Source organism: Cervus canadensis, chromosome 10, assembly GCF_019320065.1.
Source record: "Cervus canadensis isolate Bull #8, Minnesota chromosome 10, ASM1932006v1, whole genome shotgun sequence".
NCBI classification, from domain to species: Eukaryota; Metazoa; Chordata; class Mammalia; order Artiodactyla; family Cervidae; genus Cervus; species Cervus canadensis.
This window is the reverse complement of record NC_057395.1, coordinates 61680288-61697097: the sequence shown is the minus strand read 5'-3', so window position 1 is coordinate 61697097 and position 16810 is coordinate 61680288. Positions and strand designations below refer to the sequence as shown.

At 42.1% G+C, this 16810-nt stretch overlaps 1 protein-coding gene across 5 annotated transcripts in view; it reads left to right on the top strand.

Moving 5' to 3' along the window:
• Positions 1-16810, top strand: part of CDK5RAP1 (CDK5 regulatory subunit associated protein 1) — an 85859-nt gene that overhangs the window by 60996 nt on the left and 8053 nt on the right. For 3 of the 5 annotated variants that reach the window (XM_043478475.1, XM_043478474.1, XM_043478476.1), the window contains one exon: positions 744-1381. The exons of 1 other annotated variant lie outside the window; for it this stretch is intronic. In XM_043478475.1, coding sequence (XP_043334410.1) covers positions 744-869 — 126 coding nt within the window. In that variant the 3' untranslated portion in view covers positions 870-1381. Of the gene's footprint in view, positions 1-743; positions 1382-16810 lie in introns of those variants that run through there. One more of the 5 variants, XR_006271394.1, reaches the window with a different exon arrangement.

Sequence of the window (16810 nt, the reverse complement as noted above, 5' to 3'; positions counted from 1 at the left end):
CTGTAGTGCTCATCTGTATTCAGGATTTCCCAGTCTCTAGCCCAGACTTCTTCTCACTTATTATCTCATTTAATGGCTCCCTCAATTCTAGAGCCTATCCCCTGGGCCTCGGGCTTTTTCTGTATTTTAGAGAAGCCCCAGTCATCTGTTAGGTTCCTAGCACTCCATGTTCTGTGATGGGGTGCCGTCCTGGCATGATCTTGCTGTGGTGTTCCCACAGCTTTACAATGTAAGAGAGAGGGAGGGGGGCGATTTGGACTCATGGGATAGTTAATGTCTTAAGCGGGGAGTGGGGGCTGGGGTGGGGATTGGGCTGGGTCCCTGCCTTCAGGCAGGCTCAGCATTTTGCTGCAGGGCCCTTTGGACCTCACTGGTCTCATACTGTGAACCTCAGCTCCAGTTTCGGTTGTCAAAGGTCCCGTTTTTGTCTTTGCTGGAATGTCGGATGCCTACAAATGACAGCTGACCTTTTCTCAGAGGGCAGAACGTGTACCTGATGATAGCAGGAGACAAAACCAACTGTCCTGGCTCTCATTTTTCTTGGACCTTTGAGGGAAAATGGAACCATCTTTTAAGTGAAAATCTGTGACACATGTTGGTGGGTGTGAACTTTGATTTCAGTGTTTCCAGTGATTCTTTGGAGCCAAGGAATGAACCCGACTCCATGGTCTGGAAGGGGCATATCTAGAATGCAACCTCTGATGGGGCCTCCTGGTCTTTGTCTCTCTCTCCTTGAACTTTAGGAGATGCGGCAGCCTTTGAGTTCTGCTAATCCAGGATCCATGGGAGGTGTTTCACGCAGATGTGGTTTATCGGGCTGGACACAAGGATGTAGTTGTTCTCAAGCTGTCAGTGATTTGACCTGCTGATTCTTGAAGGGTAGGGCCCTTTCAAGCCTGGCTGAGACTTAGCCCCACAGGAGGCTGGGTAAGTGCCAGCCCTTGATGGCTTCTATGTGAAGATGTCACAATGAACCAGGTCAAGTTGGGGGCATCCTGTTTCCCATTGTCTCTCTCTCTCTAAATTCATTTTGGTATGAGTTATTTTTTCCAGGGTTTTCATTTATGACACTGGATTTAGTGTTTTTTAGACCCCAGTTCTGATGCTAATGCTGTAACCTCCCTGTTTTCTCTACTGGATCCTAGGAGTCAGGTACTAGAGGAGAGAAGAGGGGTAGAATGACTGTAAGGCAGGACTATATGGGCAAACGTTACCTTTGATTCTTGGTATGTTGTCTTTTCCTTGCTACTCTGTTATAAACATTTCCAGGGATTTCCCTGGTGGTCCAGTGTTAAGAATCCACCTTCCAATGGTCAGAAAACTGAGATGCCTCGGGACAACTAAGCCTGTGTGCTGCAACTTCTGAGCCTGTGCATTGCAACAAGAGAAGCCTGTGGATGCCACAATGAAGACCCAGTGCAGCCAAAAATAAATTAATTAGTAAAACAATTTAAAAAATTAAACATTTCCAATTTTCCTTTTGCTTTCATTGTCCCTTGAGTTACTTAGAGGTTTGTAGTCTAATTTAGAATCATCTTCATGTCTCCTAATGTATTGATCTGTTATTGATTTTTAATTAATGTTATTGTGGTTATGTATTTAAACTTTTTGCATTCTTTGAGTATTGTTTTATGTCACAGCATGTGGTCTATCTTGATGAAGAACTCATGAGCTCTTTGGCTATGTGTGAGCCAAGATGATGTAAGCCAACCACCTGCCATGTTGCCCACTAATCACAATTTAAAACTCTGAACAGAATATAAAAGGAAAATGCCCCAAAGCTCTGAGAGTAAATAATAATAGGTAAGGGAAGGAGGTAAAAATTTTCAGGCATAAACTTCCTTTTTCCCTTAGTTTTCCTTCTTTGATTCATGGGGGGCCCCTGTGCTGGAAATGTGCAGCACATTGGACTACAAAATATTTCCTCTGTATTCTGGCTGAAAGTGAAAGTGTTAGTTGCTCAGTTGTGTCTGACTCTTTGTGACCCCATGGACTGTACTGTCCATGGAATTCTCCAGGCAAGAATACTAGAGTGGGTTGCCATTTCCTTCTCTAGGGGATCATCCCAACCCAGGGATCGAACCTGGTCTCCCACATTGCAGGCAGATTCTTTACTGTCTGAGCCACCATGGAAACCAAGTCATATGAAAGTGAAAGGGTTAGTCACTCAGTCGTGTCCTACTCTTTGTGACCTCATGGATTGTAGCCCTTCAGGCTCCTCAGTCCATGGGATTCTCAAGGCAAGAATACTGAAGTGGGTGGCCGTTCCCTTCTCCATTATTCTGGCTAGAGGACCAGATAAATGGGCTTCATTTGAGCTCATGAGATAATAGAAAATAGGTATATTGGTCTCTGCCTCCAGTTCCTGGCACAGAGCTCCTAAAATCCTTGTAAATTCCTAAGTGATAAGTGCACTAAGAGCATCTTTTGTTCTAATGAAGTGACACTGGATGGTGGCTCCTGGATGGTTTCTGGATAGGAGCTGGCCACCAGAAAGACCAAGCCATGATTAGAAGGTTGGAAATTTCAGCCTCATCTCCCATCCTCTAGAGAAGGGAGATGGACTGGAAATGGAGTTAATGATTGATTATGCCAAATTGAGGAACCTCCTATACAATCCCAGAAGTACAGGATTTGGAGAGCTTCTAGACTGGTGAGCAGATATACATCAGGAGGGTGATGCACCCTGGATCCACAGGAACAGAAGCTCCTGGGCTTGGGACCATCCCAGACTTTGCCCTGCATCTCTTCATCTGGCTGTTCATCTGTATCCTTTATCATATCCTTTTGTAAACTGAGTTTATAAACTGAGTTTCTTTGAATTCTGTGAGCTGTGCTAGCAGGTTAATCAAACCCAAGGAAGGGGGCCATGGGAACCTCAGTTTGTAGCTGGTTGGTCAGAAGCACAGGTAACAGCTTGGGGATGCAACCAGTGTCTGAAGGACATTAAACTGTGGGCATGTGTAAGTGTGATTAAAAAGAAAAATTTTAAAGATTAGCAAATATATATGTATGGCTGTAGGGGCTATCTTAATATCAAACCAATGTAAATTTTAGAACAAGATATTGTATCAGGGATCAAGAGAGATGTTATATAATAATAGAAGAGTCAGTTCACTGAGAAGCCATAGTAATCCTAAACATGTCTACATCTAACAACAGATCTTCAAAATACATGAAGGAAAATCTGACAGAAATGAAAAGAGAAATAGACAAACCCACAATTACATTTGGAGATTTCCTTGATTAACCAACAGATTAACCAATGATTAAGCAACATTCTTCTTTCAGTTGATAGAAAAAGTACACAGAAAATCAAACACATGAAGAAGCTGAACAACACTTCCAACTAATTTGAATTAACTGATATGTACAGAACAATCTACCCAGCAACAGAAGAATGCAGTCTTTTCAAGGTTGTATGAAGCATTCACCAACAGACTGTATGCTGGTCCGTAAAACAAACCTAAAAAAAATCCAAGTATATTCTTTGATTACTCTTGTTGTTCAGTCGCTAAGTCATGTCCGACTCTTTGTGGCCCCATGGACTCCAGCTTGCCAGGCTGCATTGTCTTTCACTGTCTTCCAGAGTTTGCTCAAACGCATGTCCATTAAGTAGGTGATGCCATCCAATCAGCTCATCCTCTGTCACCCTCTTCTCCTTCTGCCCCCAGTCTTTCCCAGCATCAGGGTCTTCTTCAATGTCAGCCTTCACATCAGGTGGCCACAAGAAACTTTCTAAGAAATGGACGTGCTTGATTGCATATAGTCCTCCTTTGTCAAAATTATGTATATAGTGTCCTTCCCCCCACCCTCTTTGGAACAGTCTGTCAGAGTTATGTGAGGTGCTGTCTCTGGGCTATAGTTCTCATATTCCCCAAGATAAAACTTAACTTGCAACTCTCATGTTGTGCAATTTTTTTAAAGTCAATAACAGGATAGAAGGTCAAGATACAAACATCAATTGCATTTGTATACTAACAGTTAAGAGCTGCATACTAAAATGAAGACTACATTTTACAGTAGCTCAAAAAATAAACTATTCAGATATAAATCCCTCAAAACCTGTTCCTAAACAGTCTTTGTGTAAAAAACTACAGAGCTGGTGAAATAAATCAAAGCAGACCTAAAAAAAATGGAGAGACACAGTGTTTATGGGTTGGAAGGTGTAATGTTGTTAAGAAGTGCATTCCTTACAGATTGCAATCCCAAGAAAAGTTCCAGCAGACTTTTTCTTAGAAGCTGACAGTCTGATTCTATCATTAATATTGAAAACCCAAAGCACTAGAATAACCAGAACAATTCTAAAAAGAACAACAAAGTTTTGTTTGTCAAAAGAATGAAAAACAGGGGGGCCACAGATTGGGAGAGAATCTGAAGTTGGGCTTGTGTCCAGGAAATGTAAGGAACTCTCAAAATTCAGCAGGCAAAAAACAGCTCTGTGATGTTCTCTCCAGGATCTCACCATTAAAATTTAAAAAAAAATTTTTTTTTAAATTTATGTTTAATTGGAGGATAATTGCTTTACACTGTTATGTTAACAGTGTAACATCACGAATCAGTCATAACTATCTATCTATCTATCTATCTATATTAACATATCCTCTCCCTTTTAAGCCGGCCTCCCTCCCACCCTCCATCCCACTCCTCTAGGTCAACACAGAGCATAGGGCTGAGCTCCCTGTGCTATATAGCAACTTCCCACTAGCTAGCTATTTTACACATGGTAGTCTCTATATGTCAATCCTAATTTCCCAGTTCACCCCACCCTCCACCCTTGTATAAAAATGAGATACCTATGGATCTATATATCTATCCCTCAGCTAGTACCACACAATCTTGATTATTATAGCTATGTAAGTCTTGATATTGGTAGACTGATTCTTCCCATGTTATTCTTGCTTTTTTATTTTTAAAAAATTTTCGACTGCCCCATGTGGCATGTGGGATCCTAGTTCCCTGACCAGGGATCAAACTTGTGGCCCCTACACTGGGAGAAGAGAGTCTTAACCACTGGACCACCAGGGAAGTCCCTATTCTTGCTTTTAAAAATTACTTAAAAAAAAAAAATTACTTTTGACATCCTAGTTCCTTTGCCTTTCCATTATGAATTTTAGAATACTCTTGTTTAAATTATACCTTGCTGGGATTTTGGTAAAATAAATATTGATATTTATTTGGTAAAATAAAATCTTGCTGGGAATTTGATAAGAGTTTGAATTGTGTTAATCCTCTATCAATTTGGGCATAATTGACATTTTTACTATGTTGAGCCTTTCAATCCATGATTGTGGTATGTCCCTTAGTTATTTAGATCTTCTCTGATATTTTTAATCAGTACTTTCCAGTTTTTAGCATAGAAGTTCTGTACATGTTTTGTTAGACAAATTCCTTGAAAAATAGGAAATTGAGCTCATAACTTAAAACTCCTCCTAAAGAAATCTTGCACCACTACACATCTACTAGAATGGCCAAACTGTGAAATACCAACAGCATGAAATACTGGCAAGGATATTGAGTGACAGGAACTCGCTGCTGGTGGAAATACAAAATGGTGCAGCCACTTGGAAAAACAATTCAGCAGTTTCTTAGAAAATGAAACATACTCTTACCATATGGTCTAACAATTGTGCTCCTTGGTACTTATCCAAGAAGCTGAAAACTTATGTCCACACAAAAAAACTGCACATAAATGTCTATAGCAGCTTTATTCATAATTACCAAACTTGGAACTAACCAAGATGCCCTTCCTTCAGTAGGGACAGTAGAATATTATTTAACGCTAAAAAAGAACTATCAAGCCATAGAAAGACTTGGGGTGGGGGGTTGTTCCCTGGTGGTCTAGTAGTTAAGAATTTGCCTGCCAATGCAGGGGACACGGGTTTGATCCCTGGGGCAATTAACCCCTGGTGCCGCAACTACTGAAGTTTGCACACCTAGAGCCTGTGCTTGGCAACAGGAGAAGCCACTGCAGTGAGAAGCCCATGAAACACAATGAAGAGCAGTCCCTGCTCACAACAACAAAGACCCAGTGCAGCCAAAAATGAGTAGTTCAGTTCAGTCGCTCAGTTGTGTTTGACTCTCTGCGACCCCATGAACCGCAGCACGCCAGGCCTCCCTCTCCATCACCAACTCCCGGAGTCCCCCCAAACCCATGTCCATTGAGTCGGTGATGCCATCCTCCTCCTGCCCTCAATCTTTCCCAGCATCAGGGTCTTTTCAAATGAGTCAGCTCTTTGCATCAGGTGGCCAAAGTATTGGAGTTTCAGCTTCAACATCAGTCCTTCCAGTGAACACCTAGGACTGATCTCTTTTAGGATGGACTGGTTGGATCTCCTTGCAGTCCAAGGGACTCTCAAGAGTCTTCTCCAACACCACAGTTCAAAAGCATCAATTCTTCGGTGCTCAGTTTTCTTTATAGTCCAACTCTCACATCCATACATGACCACTGGAAAAACCATAGCCTTGACTAGATGGACCTTTGTTGACAAAGTAATGTCTCTGCTTTTTAATATGCTGTCTAGGTTGGTCATAATGTTCCTTCCAAGGAGTAAGCGTCTTTTCATTTCATGGCTGCAGTCACCATCTGCAGTGATTTTGGAGGCCCGAAAAATAAAGTCAGCCACTGTTTCCATCTATTTGCCATGAAGTGATGAGACCGGGTGCCATGATCTTAGTTTTCTGAAAGTTGAGCTTTAAGCCAACTTTTTCACTCTCCTCTTTCACTTTCATCAAGAGGCTCTTTAGTTCTTCTTCACTTTCTGCCATAGGGTGGTGTCATCTGCATATCTGAGATTATTGATATTTCTCCCGGAAATCTTGATTCCAGCTTGTGCTTCCAAAAATAAATAAATAAACCTTAAAAAAAAGACGTGATGAAACTTAAATGCATATTAGTAAGTGAAAGAAATCAATCTGAAAAGGCTACATACTGTATAATTCTAAATAAACTCACTCTAGGAGGAATAAGTTAATGAAAAAATGAAAGAAGAAAAGGGAAGAAGGAAGGGATGGAGGGTGGAAGGGAGGGAAAAAGGGAGGAATATTACTATTTTTTTTTTAAATTTTGGTTATAGGGGATAGCTGAGCAGAAAGTGCATAGTTTTCATATATTCCTTCTCTGTTGAAACAATTTGCCCCATTTTTAACATCTCCCAACCCACTCCAGTATTCTTGCCTGGAAAATTCTATGGACACAGGGGCCTGGTGGGCTACAGTCCATGAGGTTGCAAAGGATTGAACATGATGGAGCACTCACACACACATATTAATGTGGTACATTTGTTACATCTGATGAATTAGTATTGAAAAATTATTATTAACTAAAGTCCTTAGTTGACACTAAGATTCACCATCTGTGGCATAATTTCATTGCCCTAAAAATTGGCTCTGTTCCACCTATCTATCCCACATCCACACCTTGCTTTGGCAACCACTGTTGTTGTTTTTTTTATTGTCTCTATTGTTTTGCCTTTTCCAGAATTCCACATAGTCAGAATCATACTATATATGCCTTTTCACACTGGCTTCTTTCACTTAGAAATACATCTTTAAGTTTCCTCCATATCTTTTTGTGGTTTAACAGCTCATTTCTTTTGAATGCTAAATACATTCCATTGTCTGAATATACCATGGTTTCTTCAACCACTGAAGGACATTTTGGGGGCTTACAAGTTCTGGAAGTTACATATACTGCAGTTCTAAATGTCCATGTGCAGGTTTCTTTGTGGACCTAGGCTTTCAACTTATTTGAATAAATACTAAAGGGCATAATTGCTGGGTTATATGGTATGAGTATGTTCAGTTTTTTTTTATTAAAGTGTAATTGACTTACAACATTATATTAGATTCAGATATGCAGCATAGTGAGTGGTTTGACTTTTTTATATATTATGAAATGTTCACTGTGACAGATCTAGTTACCAGCTGTCGCCCTACAAAAGTATAACAATATTATGGACTAAATTCTGTATGCTGTGTATGTATTACACATATGTACATGTATTACGCTGTATATGTATTACAGCTTTGTTAGAAACTGTAAGCTGTCTTCCGAAGTGTCTGTACCATTTTGTCTTCCCACTACCATTGTGAGCTCCTATTGCCAGCATTTGGTGTTGTCAGTGCTCTGTATTTCACCCATTCTAGTAGATACATCGTCATGAGTGTAGTCATATCTCACTGTTTCTGAGGATGGAGGTGGCCTTGTGTGAGCATAGCAGTGGATGAGCAAGAAGACAAAGGGCAGTTGACCTCCCAGCCCCCTTGCTGTGGAACTGTGGAGGAGTGGCGGGACAGAGGAGCCCGTATACAGGAGGAAACACTGCTGTCTCCAGCTGATTAGCTCTGGAACAGCATGACTCGGTCCTCCAACCTCTGATTTTCCAAGAGACATTTTCATTTTTCAGGTGAATTCCTCCCTACTTTAAGTATCGCTTCAAGTGACGTGTATGTGTATGCATGTTTGTACCTAACTCACAGTTCTCCAAACCTTAGAATGACTTTCTTGTCAGACAAGCTCAAGGCTCATCTTATCTATGGAATTCTGGCCTCCACTGAATAACACCTCCTCCTGTCATATGCATTGTGTTCTCTATTTATAAGATGCAAATAGCACATGGCAGGAAATTTGTAAAGTTCAAGCTCAGAGAAATATGGAGAAGGGAAAAGAGATTCTGAGTGACAGCATTTGTATTTCTTCTTTTTTTTTTTGCATACTGAATATAATTTTTATTTTGCTTTTGAAAAATTAGCAGTACCATCAAAAGCATTTTTTGTATACCATTACAATTTTTGAAAACTTTGTAATGATCTCATGCGTGTGTGTGCTAAGTTGCTTCAGTCATGTCTGATTTGTTGCGACTGCTTGGACTGTAGCCCACCAAGCTCTTCTGTCCATGGGATTCTTCAGGCAAGAATACTGGAGTGGGTTGCCGTGCCCTCCTCCAGAGGATCTTCCCGAACCAGGGATCAAACCTGAATCTCCTGTATTGCAGACAGATTCTCTACCACTGAGCCCCTGGGGAAACACCTAATGATCTCATACTTGGCTCGAATATTTCCTTTTTATTCTTTTCTAGGTTTTTTTTTCCCTTTCCCCTTCAGTAGTATCTGTATTTCATTGTTCTTTAATATATCTATTCTTAGGATGATTAGGACAGATGGATTCACAAGAAGTGGGCCCAAAACCTTGCCTCTCTTCAGTACTCCTCATGGTCTAGGTTTACATTACCTGGGTGGTTGAGATGGGTTGGTGGGTGAGTTGATACTGTCTGTTGAGTGTCTGGACCTGTGCTGGGCATGTCCTACTGGTCAGGACATGGTTATCATTGTCCAAATGCCTCACAGGGATTGTACATTAAACTTAATGGAAATGAATACGTCATCTATCCCTGGCAGGCTTTTATGGTTGAAGCCTTGGTTATGGTTGAAGACTGGGAGATTCGCCCCATGGTGCCAGTGCCATGCCTTGGTCATAGTTGGCACTCAGCATTGAGTGACCTTCACTACAGTGGGGGATCTGAGGGAGAGGGTGTGGGGTCCCTTTGGACAAGGTGTTCAGGGATGGCCTCCAAGTCAAGTGACATTATTGTATCAGAAATGTATGACATGAAGGATCCAAACATGCAGAGATTTGGGAGAGAAGTAATGGGTGCAGGATGAAAGTACACTGTGTCTTAAGTGGGCAAGAGCATGAATGCAGGCCTGGGGGACTTTAAACATGCTTGTTACATGATTTGCTCAGCCCCCTTTCCTTTCCCTAATTGCCCTGGAATGAGGCTAGAGGGCTTCCCAGGTGGTGCTAGTGGTAAAGAATTCACCTGCCAATGCAAGAGACCTAAGAGATGTGGGTTTGATCCGTGGGTTGGGCAGATACCCTGGAGGAGGGCATGGCAACCCACTCCAGTATTCTTGTCTGGAGAATCCCATGGACAGAGGAGCCTGGAGGAACCTACAGTCCATAGGGTGGCAAAGAGTCAGACACAACTGAGTGACTTAGCATGCAGGAATGAGGCTTGAAGGGTGTCAGGAGCCTGCTGTAGTGCTCATCTGTATTCAGGATTTCTCAGTCTCTAGCCCAGACTTCTCACTTATTATCTCATTTAATGGCTCCCACAATTCTAGAGCCTATCCCCTGGGCCTTGGGCTTTTTCTGTATTTTAGAGAAGCCCCAGTCATCTGTTAGGTTCCTAGCACTCCATGTTCTGTGATGGGGTGTATCCTGACATGATCATGCCGTGGTATTCCCGCAGCTTTAAAATGTAAGAGAAGGGGAGAGGGGGTGATTTGGACTCAAGGGATGGTTAATGCCTGAAGTGGGGAGTGGGGGCTGGGGTGGGGATTGGGCTGGGTCCCTGCCTTCAGGCAGGCTCAGCATTTTGCTGCAGGGCCCTTCCGACCTCACTGTTCTCATACTGTGAACCTCAGCTCCAGTTTCGGTTGCCAAAGGTCCCGTTTTTGTCTTTGCTGAAATGTCGGATGCCTAGAACAAATGACAGCTGACCTTTTCTCAGAGGGCAGAACGTGTACCTGATGATAGCAAGAGACAAAACCGATTGTCCTGGCTCTTATTTTTCTTGGACCTTTGAGGGAAACAGAATCATCTTTTAGGTGAAATTTGTCATGCTTGTTGGTGGGTGTGAACTTTGATATCGGTGCTTCCACTGATTCTTTGGTGCCAAGGAATGAACCCAACTCCATGGTCTGGAAGGGGCATATCCGGAATGCAGTCTCTGAAGGCCCTGGGGGCCTCCCAGGTCTTTGTCTCTCTCCCTCCTTGAACTTTTGGAGGTGGGGCAGCCTTTGAATTCTGCTAATCCAGCATTCATGGGAAGGTATTTCAGGCAGGTATGGTTTACTAGGCTGGACACAAGGACATGTTTGTTCCCAAGCTCTAAGTGATTTGGCCTGCTGATTCTCGAAGGGTAGGGCCCTTTCAAGTCCAGCCAAGTCTTGGCTGGATCACAGTTCCAGAAGATAAGGCAGAGACCAATTCTTAATGACCTTTGTGTGAAGGTGTCTTAATAGGCCTGGCTGAGCCATGGGTATCTTGGTTGGCATCAGGCTTTTGACCTTTCATAGGTATTTTTTAAAAAATTATTTATTCACTTATTTATGGCTGTGCTGCCTTCGTTGCTGTGCGTGGTCTTTCTCTAGTGGCAAGCGGGGCTGCTCTCTAGTTGCGGTGTGTGGGCATCTCATTGCAATATTTCTCTCGTTGCACAGCAGGGGCTCTAGGGCGTGTGGGCTTAGTAGTTGTGGTGCACTGGCTTAATTACCTTGCAGCCTGTGTTATTCTCCCAGACCAGGGATTGAATCCGTGTCCCCTGCGTTGGCAGGCAGATTCTTAGCCACGGGACCACCAGGGATGTCCCATAGGTGTTTTTTTAGTGACATGCATACAGCCGTGTGCATACTTATATGTTTGTCTGCATATATGCTTGTCTATGTCATCTGGTCCCCTGGACCTTGTCAGTCACGTGTAGCTTTCCTTCCTCAGTTTCCTTCTCTTGTGTACTTGCTCTCAGATCTTTGCCAGCAATGGGAATTCACAGAGGCCTCCTGTAGGGAACTTACATCCCTGAACTCTTCAGTTGCTTGTAAAATTTGGGTTAATTTTCATTTTTAGGGTACATATCTTTCATGAGATTTTCGGTGAGCTTTGTGATTTATCAAAGGTGAAAGGTTAGTGTTTTAGGAAGAGGCAAAATTTCTGTGCACAGGCTTTGGGGCCAGGTGGACCTGTCTGTGAATCCTGGTTCAGCTACTTACTCTTGTGTGGCCTTGGGCTGTCATCCAACCTTTTTTTTGTGCATTAATTTCCTCATCCATAAAGTAAGGATAATATTGTACCTATCATAGGGTTGCCTTGTGGATCAAATGAGGTGAATATGTCAAACAGTTAGCACCATGCTTGGCATATATGCGTGTGTGTGTGCTAAATTGCTTCAGTCATGTCTGACTCTGCGACCCTATGGACCATAGCCTACCAGGCTCCTCTGTCCATGGGATTTCCCAGGCAAGAATACTGAAGTGGGTTGCCATGCCTTTCTCCAGGGGATCTTCCCAACCCAGGGATCAAACCTGAGTCTCCTGCATTGCAGGTGGATTCTTTACCATCTGAGCTACCAGGGAAGCCCCTTGGCATATATGAGTATTCCATAATTTACTATCATCATCATCATTATGTAATTTTGCATCAGTTTTTTCAGAATTTTTTTTTTTTTTTTGTCTACCTTTCTCTCAGATCTTATACCATTTTCCTAGACTTTGGCAACTATTTATACTTTATTTTCTATAAGGAAATCTGGATTTGGGTTTTTTTTTTTAAACTGAAATATTGGATTCTTTATAATGCTTTTACTAGAATTAAGGCAAGCATAGAGACATTTTAATGTCACTAAAGTTTTTACTTTCAATGGGAGGACAGAGTTTTGTTGACACATCCTACTATAATGATACATGTGAATATATCTTGTCACAGATACATGAGTGGTTTCAAAAGGTTAAGTATTTAAGACATTTGCAGATGTCTTTGTTTTGACTCTGTTTCTTTTCCACCCAGTTGCCCCACAGATGTCAATGTGTTAGGCCTATGGTCTCTGCTTTGTTTGTAGGTCAAAGCTGAATATGTCTGTGCCTAGAGGAGCTTTTCATTCATTCCCTGAGGGGCTACACATTGTTTATGCTGCTTTCACTCTGAGTGACTTTACCATCCATGGGCTACATTTCGCTACTTGAAAGTGCAACAAGTTGGCTCCATATATAGCTATAGGTGTTGCTCTGATGGCATTTTAGGTATCAGCCAGCTTGGGTTTTATGGGGGTAGGGGTGGAGGAGTGGATGGATTTAGCTTTGCCTGAGATGGAGAGAGGGTTACGTCATGGAAATCACACTGAAAAGATACAAGACCGTGACCACAACCACCAAACCCCTGTTAATAAGCACTCAAAAAACGCTTTCCATCCTTACAACAACCTGCATTCAGCAGCAGCAGCACATTATCCTCACCCACATCCCCATTTAGAGATGAAGAAACTGGGGTTCAGAGAAGCTGTTATTTCTCTACAAAAGTGGCAGGGCTGAGATTCAAGCACAGATGTGCCTGAAACCAAAGCCTTGACCTAGGACATGCCATTTGTCTTCTCGTGCCACTGGTCTGTGAGATCCTTGAGGGCTGGGGCATGTCTCACTCATCTTGTACATCCCTGTCTCCCTCAGTGTGCAGTAAACATGGAACAAATGAAGGAATGGTTGCATGAATGAATGGATCAACTTCTCAGAGCCTCACTTTCTCTCCCTGACTGTCAAATTGGCTACCAGTTCCTTGCCTGCTTCTCTTATGGGGGTTATGGGAGTCAGATAACACAGTGACTCTGAGTGTGTAAAGTGACAGCCATATGTGAGGCAAGGAGAGTTCAGCCATCCATCCATCCATCCATCCATCCATCCATCCATCCATCCATCCATCCATCCATCCATCAGTTCATCTATTTATGTATTCCTCAGACATTTATTAAGCACCAGCTATGGGCTTCCCTGGTGGCTCAGAGGTTAAAGCGTCTGCCTGCAATGCAGGAGACCTGGGTTCGATCCCTGGGTCGGGAAGATCCCCTGGAGAAGGAAATGGCAACCCACTCCAGTATTCTTGTCTAGAGAATCCCATGGATGGAGGAGCCTGGTGGGCTACAGTCCACGGGGTCCCAAAGAGTTGGACATGACTGAGCGACTTCACTTTCACTTTTCATGTACCAGGCACCATGAATGCATTAATGAGCCATGGTGTCTCCCCTCATGATTTATAGTCAGAGAGACAGACATAGACCAAGTAAACAGACCAATAAAATTCAATGAAATAAAGGACAAGTTGTGTTAAGAGTTTTGAAAGAAATGAAGCCTGAGATGACAGTAGTTGAGGCCCTCTCAGAGGAGATGGTCCCTTAGTTGACTTAAAGGATAAGAAGAAACCACCCAAGACAGGGTGAAGGGATGAGGGAGAGGGAACAGCTCAGGTCAGCCTGATGTAGGGAAGATCTGGTGTGTTTGAGCAACTCATAGGCCAGTAAAACTGAGGAGGATGGAGGGCTGATCTGGGGCCAGTCAGGAAGAGCCTTGTGGGCCGTGATGAAGACCATGGATTTTCTTCTGAGTTGGAAGCCATTAGAGGGTTTTATTTTATTTTATTTTTTTCCGTTAGAGGGTTTTAACCAGCAAGTGACATGATTCAGTTTATGTTATGAAAAGTCTATTCTCGCTGCTACTTGGAGTCCAGGGGGAAGGGAGCTGGAATAATCCAGGTGAGAGATGGTGGAAGCCTTGTTCAGTGTGGTACTGCTGGTAGATCTGAGAACTATTTAGAAAGTAGGACAACAGGATTGGACCAGGCATTGGACTGGGTGTGGAGGAATCAGAGCCCTTAACTGGGGAGTTGTGGTCTGGGTGGGAAAGAGTAAGTGCCTTCCATGTTCTTTGTTCTGGGCCCCTTTCTTTCTTCCAATAAATCTCTCCCCATTCTTTAGGCTATTATCCCAGTTGGTAAAAACACGTCCATCCTATGTCATGTCACTCAACACTCTGGGTTCTTGATGGCCTCCCTCCTGGGTGACTCAATGACTTCACTCCATGGAGCATAGAAGCTTCTCAGAGGTGCCCACTTTGGGGATTAGAAAGTGGAACGAGAGAGGGCAGAGATCCAGCCCCCTGTCTCATTCTATTAGAGGAGCTCCCTTGTCATCTATTTTATGTATCAGAATTCTTTGTAAGCTTTTATTTGAAGACATGGGTCATGAACCTTGAAAAATTGAAAATCACTTCTTAAAAAGATGTATTTCTTTTATTTATTTGTTTAAGTTAAACACTGTGACCTTTATTTTTTTTTCCCATTTATTTTTATTCGTTGGAGGCTAATTACTTTACAATATTGTAGTGGTTTTTGCCATACATAGACATGAATCAGCCATGGATTTACATGTGTTCCCCATCCTGATCCCCCCTCCCGCCTCCCTCTCCATCCCATCCCTCTGGGTCTTCCCAGTGCACCAGCCCTGAGCACCCGTCTCATGCATCCAGCCTGGGCTGATGATCTGTTTCACCCTTGATAGTATACTTGTTTCAATGCTGTTCTCTCTGAACATCTCACCCTCACCTTCTCCCACAGAGTCTAAAAGTCTGTTCAGTACATCTGTGTCTCTTTTTCTGTCTTGCATATAGGGTTATCATTACCATCTTTCTAAATTCCGTATATATGTGTTAGTATACTGTATTGGTCTTTATCTTTCTGGCTTACTTCACTCTGTATAATGGGCTCATTTCATCCATCTCATTAGAACTGATTCAAATGTATTCTTTTTAATGGCTGAGTAATATTCCATTGTGTATATGTACCACAGCTTCCTTATCCATTCATCTGCTGATGGGCATCTAGGTTGCTTCCATGTCCTGGCTATTATAAACAGTGCTGCGATGAACATTGGGGTGCACGTGTCTCTTTCAGATCTGGTTTCCTCAGTGTGTATGCCCAGAAGTGGGATTGCTGGTCATATGGCAGTTCTATTTCCAGTTTTTAAGGAATCTCCACACTGTTCTCCATAGTGGCTGTACTAGTTTGCAATTCCACAAAGTGTAAGAGGGTTACCTTTTCTCCACAACCTCTCCAGCATTTATTGCTTTGTAGACTTTGGATAGCAGCATTTGACTGGCGTGTAATGGTACTATTGAGGTTGAATTTGGCATTTCTTGATTGAGTGGATCTTGAGCATTTCATGTGTTTGTTAGACATCTGTATGTCTTTTTGGAGAAATGTTGTTTAGTTTTGCCCATTTTTTGATTGGGTCATTTTATTTTCTGAAAATTGAGCTGCAGGAGTTGCTTGTATATTTTTGAATTAACCTTTGTCTTGTTTTCTTCATTTGCTTATTATTTCTCCCATTCTGAGGTGTCTTTTTCATTGCTTATGTTTCTTGTTTGTCAAAGCTTTTCAGTTTCCATTAGGTCATTTTGTGGTATTTTGCTTTTATTTCCAATATTCTGGGAGGTGGTCATAGAGGATCCTGCTGTGATTTATGTCAGAGAGTGTTTTGCCTATGTTCTCCTCTAGGAGTTTTATAGTTTCTGGTCTTACATTTAGATCTTTAATCCATTTTGAGTTTATTTTTTGTGTATGGTGTTAGAAAGTGTTCTAGTTTCATTCTTTTACAAGTGGTTGACCAGTTTTCCCAGCACCACTTGTTGAAGAGGTTGTCTTTTTTCCATTGTATATCCTTGGCTCCTTTGGCAAGATAAGTTGTCCGTAGGTATGTGGATTTATCTCTGGGCTTTCTATTTTGTTCCATTGATCTATATTTCTGTCTTTGTGCCAGTACCATACTATCTTGATGACTGTGGCTTTGTAGTATAGTCTGAAGTCAGGCAGGTTGATTCCTCCAGTTCCATTCTTCTTTCTCAAGATTACTTTGGCTATTCGAGGTTTTTTGTATTTCCATACAAATTGTGAAATTATTTGTTCTAGTTCTGTGAAGAATACCGTTGGTAGCTTGATAGGGATTGCATTGAATCTATAGATCACTTTGGGTAGTATACTCATTTTCACAATGTTGATTCTTCCAATCCATGAACACGGTATATTTCTCCATCTATTGCGTCCTCTTTGATTTCTTTCATCAGTGTGTTATAGTTTTCTATGTGTAGGTCTTTTGTTTCTTTAGGTAGATACACTCCTAAGTATTTTATTCTTTTTGTTGCAATGGTGAATGGTATTGTTTCCTTAATTTCTCTGTTTTCTCATTGTTAGTGTATAGGAATGCAAGGGATT